Raw genomic sequence first — 20,166 nt, 5'->3', positions numbered from 1 at the left:
CAGGGGTGCTGGCTGTCCCAGGGGGCTGACACCCGCTCCCAGGTTGCTCCCGGCTGGCAGGGCTCCTTCTCTCTGGGGGGGCTCAACACTGCTGCCCGCAGAGGGGTTTGCAATCTATATTCAAAGTCCCATGTTAAAAACCAGACTGTTCTGCTACGGGCGTTTTGGTTATTTAAAAATGGTTATTCTTAGCTTTGTTTGTCATGGGCTGCTGTAGCCATTTGCTGCTCAATCGGTTAACGTCAAGTGGCAGCATCACGAAGCGCAGGTCCCTTTGAATCGCAGCACGCTCATGGTGCTTTTCCAAGTCCTGTTCCTCCGTAGGAAGGTTTGCAGCACCAGACAGAAACCCTGTCGGCGGAGGGCAGGCAGGCTTGTGCTGCACCGCACGGTGCAGAGACCCGAAGGCGGTTCTCCTCGCCCCGTGCATCACTGCCAGCTTTCAGCCAGGCTGGCAGCGCGTCCACACCAGCCTTCTCCTGCCTTTCCCCTTTGCAGGACAGCGTTAGGCAAACCAGTCATTTGCCCCTCTTATTATTTAAAGCTTTTCTATGCTATTGACCTCCTGCCCATTTCTCCTGCAAATCATTTGCTTTTCCAGATGCTTCAGTATTAACTTGTACCATTTTATTTCTTTTTTTTTTTGCTCCTTATCTCACCTCAGGAAGGAGAGGGATTACCTCATTCCCACTGCCTCAGAAATAAATCCTCATTATGGATTTGTACCTGGGGAGGAAGAAACTGATTTCCACTCCCAGCCAGTTCTGAACAGATATTTGAAGGTAATTGTTCAGTCCAGGGACATTTCACTTGTCTAATAACCATAAAGAGTGCTTTTATTAGCACTGTGTTTGAGGTTGGGACTATTTAGAAGATATTTATGGGGAAGATATTATTGCAGAATACTAGAACACGGACATCAGATTTATGTTTTTATTTCGAGGTGGAGCAAAGGGGAAGGATCTAACATCTGTTAAACGTGTGAGTGCTGGTGTGGGGCTCACACCAGCAGCACCCGCTGCCGGTGATGCTCCCGTGCCCTCGGCGGGGTGTGCGGGGCTCGGCAGTGCAGCTCCTGCAACAGGAGCTGGAGGGACCCCAGGGGTGGAGTTCGCTGCTCTGGAGCAGGACAGGGATCCCTGTTCACGTTCACATGGACAGTCTAATGGGCGGGAAAAAGCCCGGAGGTGGGAAATTCCAGTTTTCTATTACCCGTCTTTTGGGATGCAGGCTCAAACCGGGATCAGAAGCAGCTGCTTGTTCTGCAGCGCTCTTAGTGCAATACAGTGCTCTCATACTGTCAGGACGGTCTGATCCCTTGTACAAAACCCTTTTGCATATTCTCCCCCTCCTGGCACACACACGTTTTCAGGATTGCCTCAGATTTGTCAAAAGTCATCTCCTGAGATGGCTAAAACCCAGCAGGGATGAGTAGCTGTTATCTCATGTTGTAGCATTGAAAACTCTGATGTGCGCTACCAGACATTAATAGCGTTTTTACTCAGGATTCAGAAGGTACCTCTACGTTCTGTCTCCCTAAACACGCCGGAATACGTAAGGCTGAAATGATGGTGTGATGAGGCCCTTTTTTTCTTGGCTAATTGCTGCAGGATGAAATAAGGGCCAGAATAAAATGTGGTCATCTGCTAAATGGCTGCTGCGCCCGACTCTCAGGCTGTTTACTGCAGCCGACAATATATTGACCGTCGCGGCTTTTGAATGCTCCGGCTCGGGTGAAATCATGCAGTGACTTCTTTGGGCTTTAATAGACCTGGTTCAAAGCTTCTCTCGCATAGCCAGCACGAAAATAAACAAAGAACAACCAATGAGAACTTTCTAGAAGAGCAATTACTTGGTCCAGTTCTGCAAATTTACCCTGAGATACAACCAGGTGTTTTCGCTTCTGCAGATGAGCAGAAGTGCTCGACAGAAGTCAACAGTACTGAGGCTCTGGGACGCTGGGGCTCATGATCCTGTGCCTTTGTGTTTGTGCCATGCGCTGCTCTGCTGCCAGCTTCGGAGGTAGCCAGGACCCCTCACCCACCCGTTCAGTATCCAGCTGCTGCTAAAATTTTTATGAAAGGTCCTTAATTATTCATGAAGAATGGCATCTCCGTTACACACTGATCTCACGGGTGGAGTACAATCATTTAGTACTTGATGCTCCAGGTTAATGGGTTCTTCTCACGTGGTGAGCCTTCTTCCCAACCTCTGATTTCACCCGTGGAAGAAGACGGGAGGATTTGTTTGTACAGGTCGTGACACAGACAAGTCCAGCACCATCCAGCTGAGCGGGTGCTCCTGGTTCAAACCCAGAGATGCCCTAGGTTCCCTCAGGAGATGGCATTCGGGGTGGATGCGGGGCAGCTCTCTCACCCCAGCTCTCTTCCCAAAGGACTGCTGGCCACCAGCCATCCCGAGGGCTGCGCTTTCCTGGTCCATCCTCCCCAGTCAGGATTTAATGCTCCTCCCTGCCCATCCCTTGCGCTCGCAGCAGGATGCAGCAGCTCTCTAACACAGCCTGGCTGCATTTAGGATCCTCGCTCTTAATGCTGGGGTGGGGATATTGCAGCCTGCTTACGTTACATGGATCTCCTGGGATCCTAGTGAAATTGGGAAAATGTAAATCAGACTAAAGTGCCAAAACCGAACGCTGCAGAGGAGCCTGGGCAGTGCTGGAAGCCCGTGGCAGCCTGTTGAGCCAAGGTGCTCGAGCCACCGAAAACCCCTTTCTGTGTCTGTAACCCCCGGGGACTTGAGAGCCGGGATTGAGAAGTGTCCTGCGTGCTTGTACGGTAATTAGCTGCTCTGCCTCACATGGATTGATTTCAGGAGCTCGCACCTTGTGCAGTGAGTCTTGTTGAACATTTTCTGTTGCTGCCTGATACTGCTCCTTGTTCGGGCCCTGAGCAGGGGGGTAATTAAATAGATGTTGCAGCTGTCGGCGAGATATGCATTTCTGCTGCTCTCACAGGTGCATCTCCAGACGCTGCACGTGTCCTGGGGCTGATTGTTAAAGGTGAACGTCGTGCACTACTGAAATGGGACGGAGGAGCTGGAGCTAAGGGAAGAGCTGGAGGCGTTCCCCATTCAGAGTCTTCACTCTGAAGCTCCTTGACTCTGTCCATGCGTGGTGGATATGTCCTCGGGCTCTTAAAAGCCTGTGCAGTCGCCTCTGGACCTAAGTAGTCATGACTTTGAGTTGTCCAGAGTCTATACAACTTTATCATTTTCTAATAGCCCATGCATAAGAAAAGCAAGCACTAGAAAGCTGTAAAGCTGGATGTTTTAAAGGTAAACTGAATCCCAGTCATGCTTTCCTTCCCATGGAGCAGTTTTAGATATAAAGATGATAGATTAAATTACGTTTGACTGACAGATTTAAATTGGGACTTCTTTCTGCAGCCTCCACATCCATGCTCTAAACGGCTTGGAATTAAGGCCATTAAATTACTTAGTTTATTGGAAAAATAAAATATCAGGAACAGATGAAGATGAGAAGAGAGAGAAACGCAAACTGAAAGAGTGTTAAAAAATGATTAAGCTAAGGTAGCAAATGAAATAGAATAGCACTAAAACTAGATGACACGTAAGAAATTCTCTCAAAGTGGCAGTGCTGAGGAGTCACTTAGGCTGTTAAAATACAGAGCAGCCAAGTTAAAGACAGATGAGCTGGATATTGCCAAGAGCCTGAAATGGGTTTTCAGCCACCAGTGGTGCTGAGGGTCATGCCCTGGGGCAAGGTGCAATTAAAAAAGGAGAGAAACAAAGTGCTTTGGGGTATTATAAGTGTCACAAGTAGCATAGCTTTTACAGTTACACAGTGCAAAGAAACACCTTGCCAGGCAGCCAGGCTGCTCCAGGAGAGCAGTCCCTCTTGGCTGGGGGGTGATCCTTCAGAAGAGCGTGCTGCAGAAACACCCGCACGGCTCGTCTGTCTTTGGTCACTGTGGGCAGACTTGTTTCCCAGCTGACAAACATGCCTTCAAGGAGAAACTAAAAAAGTGTTTTGAAAATTATCTTAATGCCAGGGTAATTACGCTAGAAGGATGCTGCAGGACTAGGTCCCCTCCGCTTCACTTGCTGACGACCCCTTTGTGGTCTTCTCTGGGCAATGCTCTGGGCACCATCGCTCTTCTGAAGACAGCTTCTGTCCCAGGGCTGCACTGCAGCACAGCTTGCTGGAGCACTGCACGCTGCTTCGTGCACCCACGCGCCCTGGTACCCAGGCTGGACCAGCCCTCTGCCAGTGGGGATGGGAAAGGGATGGAGGAAATTAAATGCAGGCCATGGATGGAGTTGAACCTCCGGCTGTCCTCATTGCAGCTTGAAGGCAGTAATTGCTCTCCTTTCCAGGTCCATGCACCAATCCCAGGGAACGTGCCCCCAACAATTCCAGTTCGCAAGATTGTTGTTACTAGCGCTGGTCCTGCCTCCCTGCTTAGCAGTTCCCGCGTGCCTCCACCAAATCCAGGCAGAGGTAGGTTCCTGTCTGCTGGCTTTGAATAACTTCTTTTAACCTCTCTGAGTCTTTGCATCTGTATTGCCTCCCTCGCTCTTTCCAGTAATTACATACAAGGCCATGGAAAGAGATCAAATTCTGACGTCTCCTTTGAATCCTGGAAACGGCCTCTTATGGTACCCTTGAGTCTCTTTAAAGGAAACAAATTAAAATGCTGCAGCCCAGATGATTGCAGGTAAAGCCATGCACCGGAGGACCTGGCAGTTCCCAGATAGCCCTCTATATGGCTAGTGAAACATTTCCAGGAGATTGATTTCTTATCGGGTCTGGGGGAATTCCGCAGCTCCACAGATATCTATCACCACCTGCCTGGAGAGGAGTGATAAATTCTTCGTCTCCTTCTCGAGCATCCATCGTGATTGCAGGAGGAGCAGCAGTGCAAACTGTTTTCCCTGCACGTGAAAAAAAGCTAGACTTAGGTCAAAGGAGCGGCTTTCAGACTCTCCTTCCCCTCCTGTCATGATTCATTTGAGTCAGGCTGCTCCCCCAGCAGCTTCTTTCCCATTGTGCAGTTACAGCTGCGATGTTCGGCAGAAATTATTGCCTGCTTTCTTTTCAGCCTTTGCTTTAGATTCGTTATTATGATGGGTTGTTAATTCTCTAGAATAGCAGCGTGTGTCCACTGGAGTGATATTTGTATGTCCTCGCTGACACATGCAGCTTGACCTGATGAATGTCACTGTCCTCATAAGCAAAATGTCTTTGGGTAACCATGAGACTTGTGCACGTCCCAGGGTGACGCTTCCAGGGTAGATGTCCTCCTCCTCTCAGCAGGGCAGGCTGGCGGGGTGGCTGGCAGGGGGACTCAGGTGGCATTTGGAGGGAGCAGGTAGGTGCCACTAGATGACAGCATCGGTCTGCAGGTCTGCGGCAGAGGGACAACTCCTCTGGCACCGCCCGAGGAGGTGCAGGATGCAGATCCAGCCTTTGGACATGGTTTAAAGCAGTTTAATGACATCTCAGCGCGAAGGGGAGAGTTTGGATAAATGGTGTAAGAGAACGTATTCTCTTACATTAAATCACCACTCTGGGTCCTGTTGCCATTGGCAGCCTGAGGGATATTTTGCATAGATGCTAAAACACATTGTGAATTAGGAAAACAAAACAGAAACCAAACCAAAACACCATATTGTGCTAAGATCATTTCTCTTGATACCAGAAAAGCTTCTCAGAATGAACCACCTCATTCATGTTTACCCTTGTTTTGTTTTTTATTTGAAGAAATTGTTTCATTTCCGCTTTTCTATAAAAATAGCTATTGTCATTAATAATATCTTTGCAGTCTTGCCTTGCTGCCTGCAGAGGTCAGCAGTCCCAGGCAGAGCTCTGGCAGGATGCGGGCAGCCCTGCTCAGGGAGAAGATGCCGGTCCCAGGCCAGGAAGAGCAGAAAGCACTTCGCTGGTCCCCGCGGAGCTGGGCTGGGTGAGCTGTGGGGAGCCCACGCAGGTTTAACCAGACTCGACTTGCTCAGACTCCCTGCCCATTGAAACCGTGGGGAGGGAAGGCGCGTCTTCTGTGGGCTCAGACATCCCCAGAGAGGTGCGAGGGCCTCTTGCCGGGATGCTCGGATGCGTCCTGCACCCCGGCTCTTCGCCCTGGGCTCTCCCCGCCGAGGCCAGCCAGGCTGCAGCAGCTGAGCGTGGCTTGCACAAGCCCCTCCTGGGCCTCCCTACACGGCTCCCGCCTGTCTTCAGTGCAGCTCGAGCACTGGCGTAACGGCTGAGCACCGAGTTCAACGCCAGAGCAGAAACGCGCAGGAGAGCAGGAGCGGGTCTGGTGGGCGGTGTAGCAGACCTCGGCAGTGAGCAACCGTGGCAGCATCCCACCGAGAAGGGCTGTTTAATCTTAACGGTTATTGATCCTTTTGCCAGGTTTCAGAGTAGCTTTTTGCCATCTCAGTTAGTTCAGGTGTTCCAGTCATTGTGGCAAACTGGCAAAGAAAAGAAACAACACTTCATGATGCTTAAACTTGTTAAATTTGAAACTTGAAAAGGCTCTCACAGAAACCTCAGCAACCCCAGGTAAGTTTTTTTCAGCCAGCTTTATTTCTCTACAGAGAAAGCGAGCTTAAGGAGGGATGAATCCAGTCCATAATTACTTAATTCCAGTCTATAGTTACTTAAGTAAACTGCAGAAGTTAGCTGGAGAGAGCGTTCTGGCTTGCATCAAAAGGAGAAAAATGCAGCTACTTGCCCTTTTTGATCTCTTATAGGAATATATGCAAAGAGGGCCTGAAAAAAGAGGAGGTGAGGGTTCGCTGCATCGTCGCCCCAGGAGGTGCAGAGGCTGCCTGGCCCGGAGGACAGCGGTGACGAGAGGTCTAGTGACATGGTACCGTCACCGAGAGGGTGCAGGAGCCGAGTGCCATATGGGACAGGCTCATTCAGCAGCTAGTGTTAAGACAGCTCTAACTTCAAAGACTAATGCTGCAGGGAAAGGAAGCCCTGGCTAACTATTCAGCACCTTCACGCTTTCAATTATTTTTGCTGCTTCTACTGCAACTGGTCTAAGATTTCCCAAAAGACCCACAGGAAACCCAGAGAAGATCAGACGTGACATTCTGGACTTCTCATATGAAAAGCAATTGGGGAAAAAAAGTAGAGTAAAATAAAGCATGAGGGAGACTTCTGGTTGTACTTCATACCTTTAAAGGAGAATAAAGAAACACAGAACCATGTGCAGGTCAATTTTATACAAAACATCAACGGGATGGGAGCGACTGCTCACGGAGGTTGCCAGCACAAGGGAGCTGCAGCCTGGGAGCGATTGCAAAGCCCAGCCACCCAGGAACCCAGCAAAAATACTGGGGACCTTCGTGTGAGGCGTGTCCATGTGCTCACACAGGAGAAACCTGTGCAGCATCAGGGGAGCAGCTCCGATCTCCGGGAGCAGTCGTTCCTGCAGTGGGACCGACCGCACAGCCCCCAGGCTCCGCCTGGCCGCAGAGGGGATGGCACAAGCCATCAGAAGCCCTGTACTCAGTAAATATTGAGCTTCTGTAGCTCGCAACTGTAAGTCTTTGTAATAGTCTGGTCATGAGCCTAATGGACATGTGCCACAAGAGGCAACTGTTTTGTAAAATAATGTAAAAATAATGTAAAAAAAGTAAAATAATAAACCTTTTGTATTGGTAAATCTCTGAAATCCAGGCTGGCTTTTGGACTGAACCACAGAAAAAGCCAATCATGAGGCAGACCAAGGACTGCGATGCTGAAGTGGGGTTTGTGACCACACTCATTTTTTGAATGAAGAACAATAAAGGGTCTAATTTTCACTGTCACAGAGAACAAAACCAACTCCTGAAGTGCTCAAACTTTTCTAGCTTTCCTACTAGCCCTACTCAATAAGTCTGTAAAGATTTTACTTTTATTTTTCTTATAATAATTCTTATTTTTATGTGGATTTTTTCTGCTTTTGGGGGGCAAGATGGTTAAAATTTAATTGGGAGGAGGGACGTTAGTGCAATGAATATTTCCTTCATGGTTTCTTTCCTTCAGCAGTTCTCGCTAGGGTGCAATCCCAGTTCAGCCTGAAAGTCCCTGTACACCCACGTAGTCCAGCTCCACCTGGGGGCAGGTGGTCAAAGGGCTTCAGTGTCCTCCAGCTCCACGCGTGGCCGGAGCTCGGAGGGGGATGCCAGCGGGTGGCGCGTGGCTGGGGCTGGGGAGAACCAAGGTGCGGAGGGAGGCCGAGCGTGATCGCTGCCGATAGAGACGGGCTCGGAGTTTTACTCTTTGTGAGGATCAGACTGACCGCAGAGGAGGCTTATCGTACGCTGAGGTTTCTGCAGAGGTTAAACAGAAGGACTTGCAGGTATGGTTCTGCCGGGGACACCCCAGCATGGTCTCACTTCGTTTTGCTGGGAGACATCTCGAGCTGCTTTGCTCATGGTGGTCTCCTGCCCCGGAGGGTGGGTGGGAGCTGGGTGGACCCAGCGCTGCACCAGCGCTGATTCTGCTCGCAGCCCCGCTGTGGATGCGGCTGTGGTGGTGGGTGCCGCAGGCGCCCAGGAAGGGAAACGGCCCCCGAAACGCACACACGTCCCGCGACCCGCCTGCGGGTCCCCGGCCACAGCTCCCCATGGCAGCACGAGCAGCCACCTCCTGCCGATAGCTTCTTAATGGGGAATGGTTGAGGCAAGTTATAAAATTAAAAGAAATAGGGTGAGCATACAATTAAAAGCAGTGTCTCTGAACTGGAACCGCTTTGCCATGAATTGAACATGCCTAAACCTAGTCACGGTTGAGCGGAGCTATTCCACTCAGTGTTGGATTAACTCATCAGCAGAGAGCCCACAATCTGATTTAATTTGAAAGACTACAAAATTATATTTCTCTGCTGATTTTCCAGGTGGCAGGATTAGATGTGGAGCTTTTAGTTTTCCACTACTTCCTTTTAACTTAATTTGACAGAAATGGCTTTCAGTACAAGACAATATTTGATGGGTGCTGCATCGGGGATAATGAAAACATCAGACAAATGGCAAAGCATAATTGGGGGAGCTTGTTTTCCTCTATCTGGAAATGCGCTGAAGAATGAGTTTCCTGGAAGAGCATAAACCAGGGAAGTTTGCCGCTCTCATGGGACATTTGATGCTCCACCAGAGCAGCACCTCTTTCTGGGGAAAAAGAGGAAGACCAAGAGTTGCAGCAGCATCTGGCAGATTCGGTGTGTGCCAGCCATCGTGAGGACACGAGAAGGGTTTTTTGCACGGTTGGCACAGGTCTGGCCATGGGCACCGCGGCTGCAAGGGAAGGAAGGGTGGTGGCCAGGGAGAGGGGCGGCGCAGGGACGCCCTGCCACGGCGGGCGGGAATGGGAGCTGCCCTTCCTCCCAGCTTTGCTGATTAAGGAGCTCCTTTTTTTGGCAGTTTGAGCCTGAATTAAAATATCGCTGGGAGGGAGACCTGGGGCAGGCGAACAGCTTGTTCCCAGCTGGCTCAGCACTTTCCTGTTTGCAATTCCACCTACCAGAGCTCAGAAAAGGCTCCCCGAAGGTGGCCCGGTGCCAGGCTGGCAGCCACCAGCAGCCCCCGATGCCCGGCAGCCCCTCGGCCGGAGTGCAGCGTGAGCAGCTCTGCTCGTCCCGTCGGGAAGGCAGCGGGGCTCCCGGTGCCCATCCCGTTGGAGCAGAGGCGGAGGCAGGAGAAGGCTGTGCCCAGGCTGATTTGGAAGCAGTTGTCTGAATGTTGAAGCAAATGGGCTTTTTTGGCAAAAAGCCTTCTGTGTTTGGTTCTCAGTGGTTGTTTAAGCATCCACATGTACGGAGGGGAACGTTAATGAAATACAAGCTCTGTGCAGGTATTCACAGTAAACCTGGTCAGAGGATGGAAACACCCCCCCCCCCCCCGCCCTACTTTCTCACCTCCAGACGGCTCTCAGCTTGCCCATGCCACAGGCTCCTTGGGCACATCAGAGCTTACCCAGAAATCTATTTATCAGGTTGCAGTAAATACAAATGTATTAAAATCACCAGCTGCCAGAACGCAACCTGCAGGCAGAATAAAAGGCAGTATTCGTGGCAGCTACTCTCTTTTAGGAAGCCATTCCTCCTCTCCCTTCGAGGCCTTTCCCAAAGGCACAGCTCTCCCGGGGATGCACGGCCTCAGGGAGGGCATTTGCAAACACCAGCGTGCTGAAGCATCGGCATCGCTGCCGCCCCGCGCAGACGCCAGCTGTGCACATCAGGGGACTGATGCCGACGCTGGCAGGAGGAGGCAGTGATGGAGGGCTAGGATCCGTCCAGGACTCCAGGACCCAGCAAGGACACTCATATTTTGGCTCTCTCTACGAGCTCGTTCGGAGCTCCAGGATTTGGATGAAGCCCTACGGGGACTGGTAGGCAGCCTGTTTGTATAGGACTCGGCCTCGCTCGCTGTAAATCTGATTTCCCAAAGCCCCGTGGAAGGGGGTTTCTCCTTGCAGGGGGACAAGACCCCCGCAGGAGCTGCTGGCTGCCCAGGACACGCCGTGCAGCCGCTTCGTGATGCAGCTCGTGGTCAGCGGGGACCCAGGGGCACCCAGAGCCCTCCTGGCACAGCCTGAACTAACCCAGCCATTTCCAGAGCCGCCGATCCCTCCTGGAGGGGCATGGAGGGGGCAGGGGGATGGACGAAGGGTTAAGGGTGTCATTGCAGGGCTCTTTATGTGCTGGGGTGGGAGGAGGGCTGGGAGGGGCTTGCTGGAGACCAGCTCCTTGAGAGGCACCAGCCTCCCGCGAGGAGCAGGAGGCTCTCGCCCTTTATAAGGGGGAAGCTGGAGCAGCAGCAGCAGGTTTGGCAGAGTCTTGGAAGAGGCAAGGAGGTGAGAGTAGCTCTGCAGAAGGGTCCTGCTCTTTTCTGTCCCTAAAATGTCTGGGGTTGCTTTGGTCCCTTTGGGTAGAGGCTGCCTGGCTCAGAGCCCTGGCATGGTTGTTCCGGCTGGGTGTTTGTGGGGCTCCTCGAGGCTTCCAGGGCTTCTTCCTTCTCTGGGGAAGAGAGGGGATTTTCAACCTGACCTTCAAACTACAGGAGCTTGGGGGAAGTGTCTGCTCGGGGTGGGGACTGGTGCAGTGCCAGATGGTTTAAAGGCCAAGTCACTTGGCTGCCCTTGTTAGCCTTCTCCCCAAGTCATGCACCCCTCTGCCTGCTGGAATGATGAAGCTCCTCTTTGCTCTGGAGAAGAAGGGACAGACCCAGGTTAATTGCCCCCTGTGCACAATTCCCATCGCTCTCCTCTTGGTCTTTACTGCCTGGCCCGAGCAGAATGGTTTGGCTGGGGAACGGTCTGTAAATTTGCAAGCAATGTGCTTATGAGAGGCAGGTTTCTAATGACTCCCAAACCTGAGATTTTCTCCCTGTAAATGCAACTAGGTCTCAGTGTCCCTGATTAGCTTCTTGTGATGAATTCCATCTGCCTGCCTGGGATCAACAAAGACCTAAAAAAACTGAGCACCGACATGCAGCCTACTGTTTTCATGCTGAGCTTTGTTCATTATAGGAAATCACAAAACAGGAAGCTCTTCCTTGTTCCACTCAATTTCTTGGGCTTATTTGCCATGAAATGTCACCTTCTCAGATGAAAGGATGGGATTTATCACAATTAAGGGAGGTTTTGACATGTCCCTTTAAGTGAATCAAGGGTGCTTTTAATTTTGAATCTGTGCAGGATTTTGTTGATGCAACATGAGTCTCTTGCAATTTATAATACTCATAAAACATGCACATTCTTGGGGAGTGATTGCATAATTTTTGTTGCTTCCAGCAGCGCTGGCTGCAGAGAGCCGGCTAGCCTTTAGCCTGTGGCAGCTAATGAAGCATGTTTACGAGGAGTGCCTGTACACAGGCTGGCATAGCACTGCACAGGTTGGTTGCTGGGCATCGGGTATCAGTGTGGCATAATTGCTGGGAGGGCACGCAATAAACCAGGGCAATCGCAAACAAACTAGTGCGTGACGGGGTAAGTGCTGACGGAGTTAACCTCTGCTGTGGAGAATAAAGCGTATTGCAATGTGCCTGGCTGCTGGTTTGTCCCTGTTCCTCTGTGGTGCTCCCCGAGAAACACGGTGCAGGTTAACTTGCTGTGCTTGAGGCACCGTGCCAGGCTGGGGAGTGTGACCCAGCAAAGAGCCCACCACAGACCTTGGGGAGTCCTTTCCTGCTGAGGGGGGCTTCAGCTGAATGCTACGGCGGTTTTTACTGCTGCTTGCTGTCATTCTTTGGGATGACTACTGTGTGCACCCTGGGGAGAAGATGGGGGTGGGAGAAACTGGTGTCAACAGGGAAAGCTGAGGAAGAGCTTAATAAACCACAGGTGTCACTTTTAAAGAATAATTAGGGTTACAGCTGGCCTGGGGGGGCTATGGCCAGCAATGCTGGCAGCAATCAGGGGTGCTGGTGGCAGCAATCAGAGGTGCTGGTGGGCTCCAGGATTCCACCTGCCCAGGGCAGAGCTGGGCTCCCAGGACAGTGCTGGCACTGTTGGCCATTAGTTAATCATTGCTCTCCTGGTTCATGCCGAGTGCTGTGGTAGCTCACATGCTTACGTTTGGCTTCCCAGTCAGTCTTTGTGCTAGCTGTTCTGATAAATGTTGTTTCTCCAAGTGGAAAAACCAAAGCTAGCATGAGAATAAACAAAGAAACATACCCGCTCTGGGTGACTGTAAACTCCCTGCTAACATGAAAGGTAACAGCGACAAGCTGAGATAACATCCCTGCAAACTGTTCCTTCTGCCTGAAATCCCTTTTTGATGGGTTACATGGCCACAGAGGGGACTCGGGTAACTCCCTCCCATCGCTGAGGCTGAGACCTGTGCACAGTCACTGTGAAACACGCGGGGCTCGGCTCCCGCTGAGCACCATCCCTTCTCGTACCACGCGTCCAGAACGAACTTTGGCTGCGCTGTGCCTTGGTGGGTGAAGCTGTCGAAAGGGCCTCGGGATGTGCTCCTGGGCTGTTGCTGCCTGTAGATGTGTGTTGCTGATTTATAGTTGCATTGACATCATATATATTGTAGAAAAAATCAAAAGTGTTGTTAGGAAAGAAAGGGTTTGTGTCTCCTTCCTTAGGAATGCAAAGAGAGAACTCCTGTGCTGGGTTATTGATTGATTGAGCATTTTCCTATGTATTTTGTTTTTTTACATTCACAATATACAAAACATCCCATCTGTGTCACTGGCCTTGTCAGTCACCCGCTTTGCTGGAGAGCTTTTTTTGGCTGTTACGTGAGACGCAGAAAAGACGAGTCTGTGAAACACAGGTTTTGCTCCCAAAACGCTGGTGGCAGCAACTGCAGAGTCCAGGCGCAGCGCTGGGCGCAGGCGGCAGAGGTGGGCTCCCAGCTCTCGGCAGCGCTTCTCCACCGTCCGCACAGCCGCTCTCCCTGCCCTGTGACTAACGTGTGCTTGTTCACCAGCTCTGCCCTTCCCTCTGGCAATTCTCCTTTGCAGCCGAAAGCTGCCTCACCCGCGCCCGTAGCCTCGGATCAATGTCCAAGGTGCGGCAGCAGCATTAGTACCTGCATCTTGCCGGCTTCTTTGCAAAACGTTTGATGTGGCCGTGTGTTATTCCAAAGTCTGTAGCTGTGTGGGTTGCTGCCCCTCGCTGGGGCACTGGCTATGATGCTTTTTCTGTGGCATTCCTGGTCTCTTCAGCGACTTGAGTTGCTTCAGCAAAGGGTTATTGTATGAAACACCCCACAAAAATGTGTTGCATTTGCTGTTGCCATAGCACAAGTAGGAAACCCAGAATGTGTTGCGGAAGTTAGTGAGTCACTGGGGTGAAGCATTTATCCCAAATCTCCCTGTCCTGGAAACCTTTTGGCGTGTATGAACTTTACAGAGCCAGTAGCCCTTGGTGGGAGTTAGTGGGACCAGTAAGCGTGTCCTGGCTAGTCATGCCCACCTTACTCTGGTGTTATCCGGCCCAAAACAATTTGGAAATCGTCAGTGCTACTAGCAGATATGTTTTTTGATGAAGGTCGAGTTACAGCCTATGATTAATGGTGGACCGGTTGTTCGCTTGCTGCTGAGCCTGGCAGGGTCTGCCACCCTGCAAGGTGAAGGGCTCTGCCGCAGCAAGTTTTAATGGACTGAAAATAACTGCTTCCACTCATCTCTGAAGGCAAACTGTTATTCCAGCACTGAGTACAGATATCTCAGAGCTTTCCTCCGGAGGACGTGGCTGTGTTTTTCAAACATCAGCTGCAACTGCAGCTGGTGCCTTTGCTAGGCAGACACACTGAAGCAGGGAGCAGAGGCATTTCCGCCACCCCTCAATTCTGCCTGCACCTCTGGTGCAAGCCCCGGTGGTAGGAGGAGGGTCTGCCTGTCGGGAGGTGCCTCCTCCAGGCTGTGCATTTACCCGGAGAGCTCAGGGCATGGGGAGGGTGCTCAGCTCTGCCTGGTACAGCGTGGTGCACGATATGGAGACGGGCATCTGTCGCATCCTGCTGCGTCCAGCTCTGCAAACCCCCGCTGTGTCCCCAGAAGGGACCTGGAGGCAGTCGCTGGGGTGCAGAGTGTCTCGGGAAGGCAGAGTGAGGGCAGCACTGGGAGTACAGCTCACCTCCAAGTTTTCCTTTACATGTTATGTTACTTATATTTCCTTCCATCCTGCCCAGCAAATGAGGTGCCTCTGTGCTTGGATTGCTGGCTCACTGCAAGTCTTCAGGCACCCCCTCGCCCAGCAGGCAGCACTGCTTGGCGCCGCGGCGCGGGGCTCGGCCATGAGTTTTTATGTTGTCGCTGGGATCCTTCCCATTTGGAGGGGACGAATCGGGCAGTGTCGGTGTGCGAGGCTGAGACCTCACAGCTCATCAGTGCGATGGCTGCAGCCTGCAGAAACGCTATTCATGGGACTTTTTAAATTAAGGTTCGTTTGTACTCGAGCATAAATTCCACCGTGGCAACACAAAACCACAGCAGTGAGTAAAACCCCCAGGATGATGAGGTGTGGCGGTAGCAAATGTGAGTCCCAGCAGCGTACCTTTTCTCCCAATGCTGTCTCCACGCTCTGCAGCAGCATCACGTTGCTGAGCTAAAAGATCATAGCAGTAACTGAGGATAAAACCCCCTTCGGCTTACAACCCTCTTTCTCGCATTTCTGCTGAGTTGCCGTGGCTTCAGGTGCCAAGCTGAAGTATTTAGCATAGCCAGACCAAAGGCAAGGCCATAACTGTAGGTTTTAGTTACTTGGTTATGTTACATCAGATTTTTAAGCTGTTTTTATTCCAACTCGAGTGGTTCTCCAGCCACAGGAGGGCGGCACCACCGCGAGCTGGAAAAATGCGGTTTCCAGCTTGCCCAAACAGCTAGTTTTGTTGTAAAATAAAACTGCTTAACAGGAAGAAAGGGCAGGTTCCTCAACCACCCGTCCACAGTCTCGGGATGCATGGGCAGGCTGCTTCACACAGCCACGCTTCTGAAAAGCATCACCCAACCCAGCCGAGCCCTTTTGGCCCCGCTCCCTGCCGCGGTTGGGGTTGCTCCGGAGAGTTTCACAGCGCTGGCATGAGCTGCTGAGCCCAGTGCTATTGCCAGGCAGGCGGCGGAGAGGAGGGAATTAACTGGTTCTTAAATGAACTGAACGTGCTCAGCTGCATCAGGGCGAAGCAAGGTGGCCAGACGCGGCTCCTGCAGTCGGGCACAGCAGGGCCGGGGCGTCGGGAGAGCCCGGCAGCGGGACGAGCGCGTGTGGTGGGTGCCTGCAGCACACGGGGGTGCGGGGGGAGGTTGTGGATGGGGACACCGCTGTGCTGGGGCTGGTCCCCCGGTCCCCCCACGTGCAGGGGTGCAGGGCACCCTGCTGCAGGCTCGGGGCCCTCCAGAGCTGCTGCAGGGGCTGTTGGTGTTACAGCACCCAGAGACTGGCCCCGCTGACCCAGACACCACACAGATGTGTGGAGGCGAATACCTTCAAACGGCACTTTTGGTCTAGAAATGTTACTGCTTTCCCGCTCCCTCGTCTGTCCTGCCGGTGGGAGTCTGTTGCACGCAGGGTATTTTCTCCATTTGGTCTCTCTTCCAGAGACCCAGGACTTCCTCCAGCCCTACAGAGAAAAGTGGACTACCCATGCTCAAGGACTAAAATCTAAAATTACTGTTATTAGGAGTTTGTTAGGTACGGGACAGAAAAACCTCAGGATCTGATCCTGGATTGAGGCTTGGTCCCATGCCCAAACCTTGAATTACAAACTCGGACGAGAGGGTGCGAGGCAGGTGGAGCTGTAGGTGTTCCCCCAGACAGCAATAGAGGGGACCTCCAGCAACCCCAGCAGCCCTTTCGGGCAGCCCCAAAAGCACACGCAGCGGGACAGCGATGGCATTCACGGACTGATAGCCGGCGTGCGAACAGCAAGTTGCCTGTAGCAGCACCGCAGCTTGTAACAGCAAAGCCTCCACAGCTCGGGAGGCTGATCTCCTGTTACGATATGAAAACTTCCCTGCAGGGGCTGCGGGAACCGGGGACGAGCCTGGTGCAGAGGTTTACCGGGTTATCCCAAGGTGACTTCAGTGTACTGGCAGAGCAGTCCCCAGCAGCAATCCAGGAGACGCTCGTAGCCTTGCCCCTGCTCCACAGGCTGCGTTGGGAGGAGGAATCCAGGGGAAAATGTTAATTAATTTTCAAACCAAGATTTATCCCACTAAATTAGTTTTTGAGTAGCAAAGGAAGGTCAAAACCCCATGAAGTGATCTAGCAGAAGAGAGCTGTTTCCTCTGAAGGCTGAAGGAGCTGGAAAGCCAATGGCATTTAGGGGCAGCTATTTCTGGGACCTTTCCATGATCAAAGTTTACTGCGGGGGACTTGGGACACTCTGACTTAACGCACTATTCATATGAAAAAAGTATTTTCAGTTTTAAATATCTCTTGTGGAGGGGGAAAGATTTAAATCGCTGGCTTCTTGTGTGTTTACAGCAGCTTGAAAAATAATTGAAAGAGAAAACGTGTGCAGCGTGGGTGCAGGGATCCTGGTGGTCTGGGAAGCTGGGTCTGGTTTGTGGATGGCCTCGTGGTGCAGCTATCGTGGCGGTGGCAGGGGCTGGAGGACGCCCGGCAGCGGCAGAGGAGCCCGCAGGGGTGGACTTAGAGGCAGTCGTGCAAAGTGCTCCTGCTTCATGTAAATAGTGTAAATTATAAATGATATGAATGATATGAAAATGTGGCAATTTTGGCCAGGCGCTGTTGTGCTCTGCAGCTCCCAGTACTCAGCTGATGCTTAACCCCAGTTCCTGCTCAGGTAAATGGGACTTTGCCTGTGTAAGGGGTGTGTAAGGGTAAGTCCGGGCCAGTACAGATTCAGTGATGTTTTCCCCAGCGAAAGATAATTTCGGTTTGCTTAGTCAAAGCTCAGTCAGCAACAGAGCAAGGGCATTATCTCCAAGAAGGCTTTGGTTAGTCTAAATGAGATGTTTCTGAGAAAGATCCCTGCCGCAGCTCAGTCACGAGCGTTGCAGCGGCGAGGTGAAGAACGCCCGTGCCCGTGGAAGCGTGGCCGCACGAGGACAGCAGCAGAGCCCCGGCCGCCCGGCCCGGCCTCGCCCGGGGCCGGGGACTCGCAGGGGAGCAGCTGGGGGAGTGGGAGGCATCAGCAGGGCCTGGGGGCTCCCGCCCGTCCCGCCGTCCTCCAGAGCAACGGCTCAAGGTTAAACTAAGAACTGGCATAAAGCGACAAGGGGCAGCATTTGGGACTCGACGAACTAGCCACACCCTGGAAAAACAAGTACCAAATTGGAATTATTTTCTTAGCTTTCCCCTGGCACTGATACCTGCAGACTTTTATCTGAAGCTGCGTGGGAAGAGATCATGCTGCAAATATAGTTCCCATAGGATGGTACTTTGAGTAATCAGTTTAAAGGCCTGTGTTTGAACTGTTTCTGAAGGACCCAAACATGCTGATTACACAACGGATTGCAGAGAATAGTGTTGCAACAGAGATTAACATGATTACAGAACTGAGAGGATCACTTGACCTAAAACAGTACACAAAAGGATGAAATTTTTAATTTTGTAGTAAGCAAAACCTGCTATGCATAGCTGAAAGCAGAAGGGAGGTTAAACCCAGCCTGTAAGCCAGCCTTCGCAGGTATGCAACATGATTCAGCACCAGGAAGCTACTAAAATATATTAGGACACTTTCAAGTTCAAGTGCTTCATTTTATTTTTTAAAAGATATTAAAGCTGTTTACATTATTCAAAATGAAAGGGTCTCAGAAGTAACAGCAAAGCTATATTTCAGTCTGTAGCAGCCGACCTCAGATCACCCCTGGGTTTTGTGCCAAAATAACCCGGGTTTCTGTGAGGCGGCTCTGGACTCTGCCCTGTGACGGGGCGGGTGCACGTGCCTCTGGGCGTTAGTTACAGGCAAAGAACAGTAATTCCCCCCTAAAAGCAAGGAAAAGCGGCTTCCTCGCCCCCCGCGCTGGGGGAGTGGAAGGAGGTGGTGGAAGGTTTCCCAAGCCGGTGCTGCCGCACGCTGCCCGCCGCAGCCAGCACCCGGAGCCACTCCTCGCTGCTGGGAATTAATGGGGCTCTTCATTTGCCTCAATTACTGGGCATCCACTGAGCAGCTGTAAAGAATAGAACAGTAAATCTTACAATCAAATATTAAATTATACCTAATTTATTTACTTATGGCAAACCGTAAGCCCTGCAATCAAGCATGTAAAGGTTATAACACAAGCGCTCCTGGGAGCGAGGGGACGTGCCGGGCAGCACGCCAGGAGGGGTTTACTGAGGGGGGGCACAGACAGGGATAACCGCTGTACACCCGGGGTCTCCCAGCTGCAGAGGCCGAAACAGCGCAGCCCCTCCATGCAGCCCCTCCGTGCAGCCTCGGCCGGGCAGACGAGCACTGGGCAGCTTGCCCTCCGCTCCCACGTGCTGCAGAGTTTCGCCACCTTAGGCTCACCAGCTCCCGCCCGCGGCGTGGGAGGAAGGAGCTTGTGGAGCCTCCCCTCAGCCCTCCCAAGCTCCCCCACGCTCGTGCCTGGCTGCTAGTGGCCTGCCTAAAAATCAGAGGCACCGGCTGTCCCTGATCGGTGACCTGTAATCCCGCGTGAGCTCTGAGAGCCGAGTCCCGGGGTGCGTGGTGCATGGCAAAGCCTGGCTGCAGGCATGGCCTCTCGGAAGCAGAATGAACGGCTGCGTCCCGCCACCCACACCGCACCATGCAGGCTCCCGCATCTGCAATGCGGCTGCCGTGCGCCCGGAAGGCAGCGTGGTCTTGAGTTTCACTCCATTGCATGCTTGCTCTTCTTCATCACGTATGTGGTTTTGCAGAGCATGTCATTTGGCTGAATAGATGACTGATACGAATTGCTATAAGAAAAATATAGGGGGGGAATTTAAAATGTTTAGCTTTAACGGCCAGGAAATAAATGTGTATCAGTTCATGCAGGCAGATGGAAACAGGCTGTTAAAATGTCCCAGTCTGAGTATTAATTGCTTCGATGCATGTTGCTTCATGCAGGACGCCTTTCTAGCAGGGCTGAAGCTAGCAGTGACACACTGTATTGCTGCAAGCGAAGGAGGTTGGGGATGGCTGCTGACGGGTGGTAACCGGCACCAAATGGCGAAACAGGGAGGGGGCCTGCAGTGCTGCAGCGAGCAGCAATGTACCTATATGGTTTTGCCTGCAAGGATCGTGGGGGAGTTGGTTCAAGGTAACACAGGTCTTTTTTTTTTTCTATCTCACCTGCAGATAATTAATTTCAGAAGGCAGATACTGTTTTATTCACTTTCCTAAAAAAAGCTTTTTTATTTTTTGGCCAGTTAGCCAGAGAAAACCTGGTCCTTGACTTTGATAAATGTCTCTGCACCATCATAATGCATTTTTGCATACTTATATTGCAGCTAAAACACTCAGTATTTAGGGAGAGGCTTATTGTTTGAATCAGGATGAAAACAGCATACGTTTGGCAGCACTTTCTGCAGAATATAGTCAAGGTTTTTCCCTCTGTACTAAATCCTTGAAGTTGCCTGTATTTTTTCCATGGACTTCACTCAGGTCAAGACTTTGATATGCCTTTGAATTGTAGGTTTGTCCTTGAACTCTCTGGCAGCTCTGTGCAGTCATTCTGCAAATGGGCTCAGAAAATGACACTCGGGCGAGGGTGGCTTGATGTAAATCAGAGCCTCCCAAAAAGTTTGGCAGAGCCAAAGGGTCT

At 51.7% G+C, this 20,166-nt stretch overlaps 1 protein-coding gene across 3 annotated transcripts in view; it reads left to right on the top strand.

The window, feature by feature from the left end:
* Positions 1-20,166, top strand: part of LOC142093606 (uncharacterized) — an 80,120-nt gene that overhangs the window by 24,243 nt on the left and 35,711 nt on the right. Inside the window, exons 3-6 of one of the 3 annotated variants that reach the window (XM_075174948.1) lie at positions 665-782; positions 4,357-4,480; positions 5,805-5,945; positions 6,736-7,663. In XM_075174948.1, coding sequence (XP_075031049.1) covers positions 665-782; positions 4,357-4,480; positions 5,805-5,945; positions 6,736-6,758 — 406 coding nt within the window. In that variant the 3' untranslated portion in view covers positions 6,759-7,663. Of the gene's footprint in view, positions 1-664; positions 783-4,356; positions 4,481-5,804; positions 5,946-6,735; positions 7,664-20,166 lie in introns of those variants that run through there. The other 2 variants (XM_075174949.1, XM_075174947.1) reach the window with 2 other exon arrangements.

Source organism: Calonectris borealis, chromosome 27, assembly GCF_964195595.1.
Source record: "Calonectris borealis chromosome 27, bCalBor7.hap1.2, whole genome shotgun sequence".
Lineage (NCBI taxonomy): Eukaryota > Metazoa > Chordata > Aves > Procellariiformes > Procellariidae > Calonectris > Calonectris borealis.
This window is presented reverse-complemented; position numbering and strand designations above follow the sequence as displayed.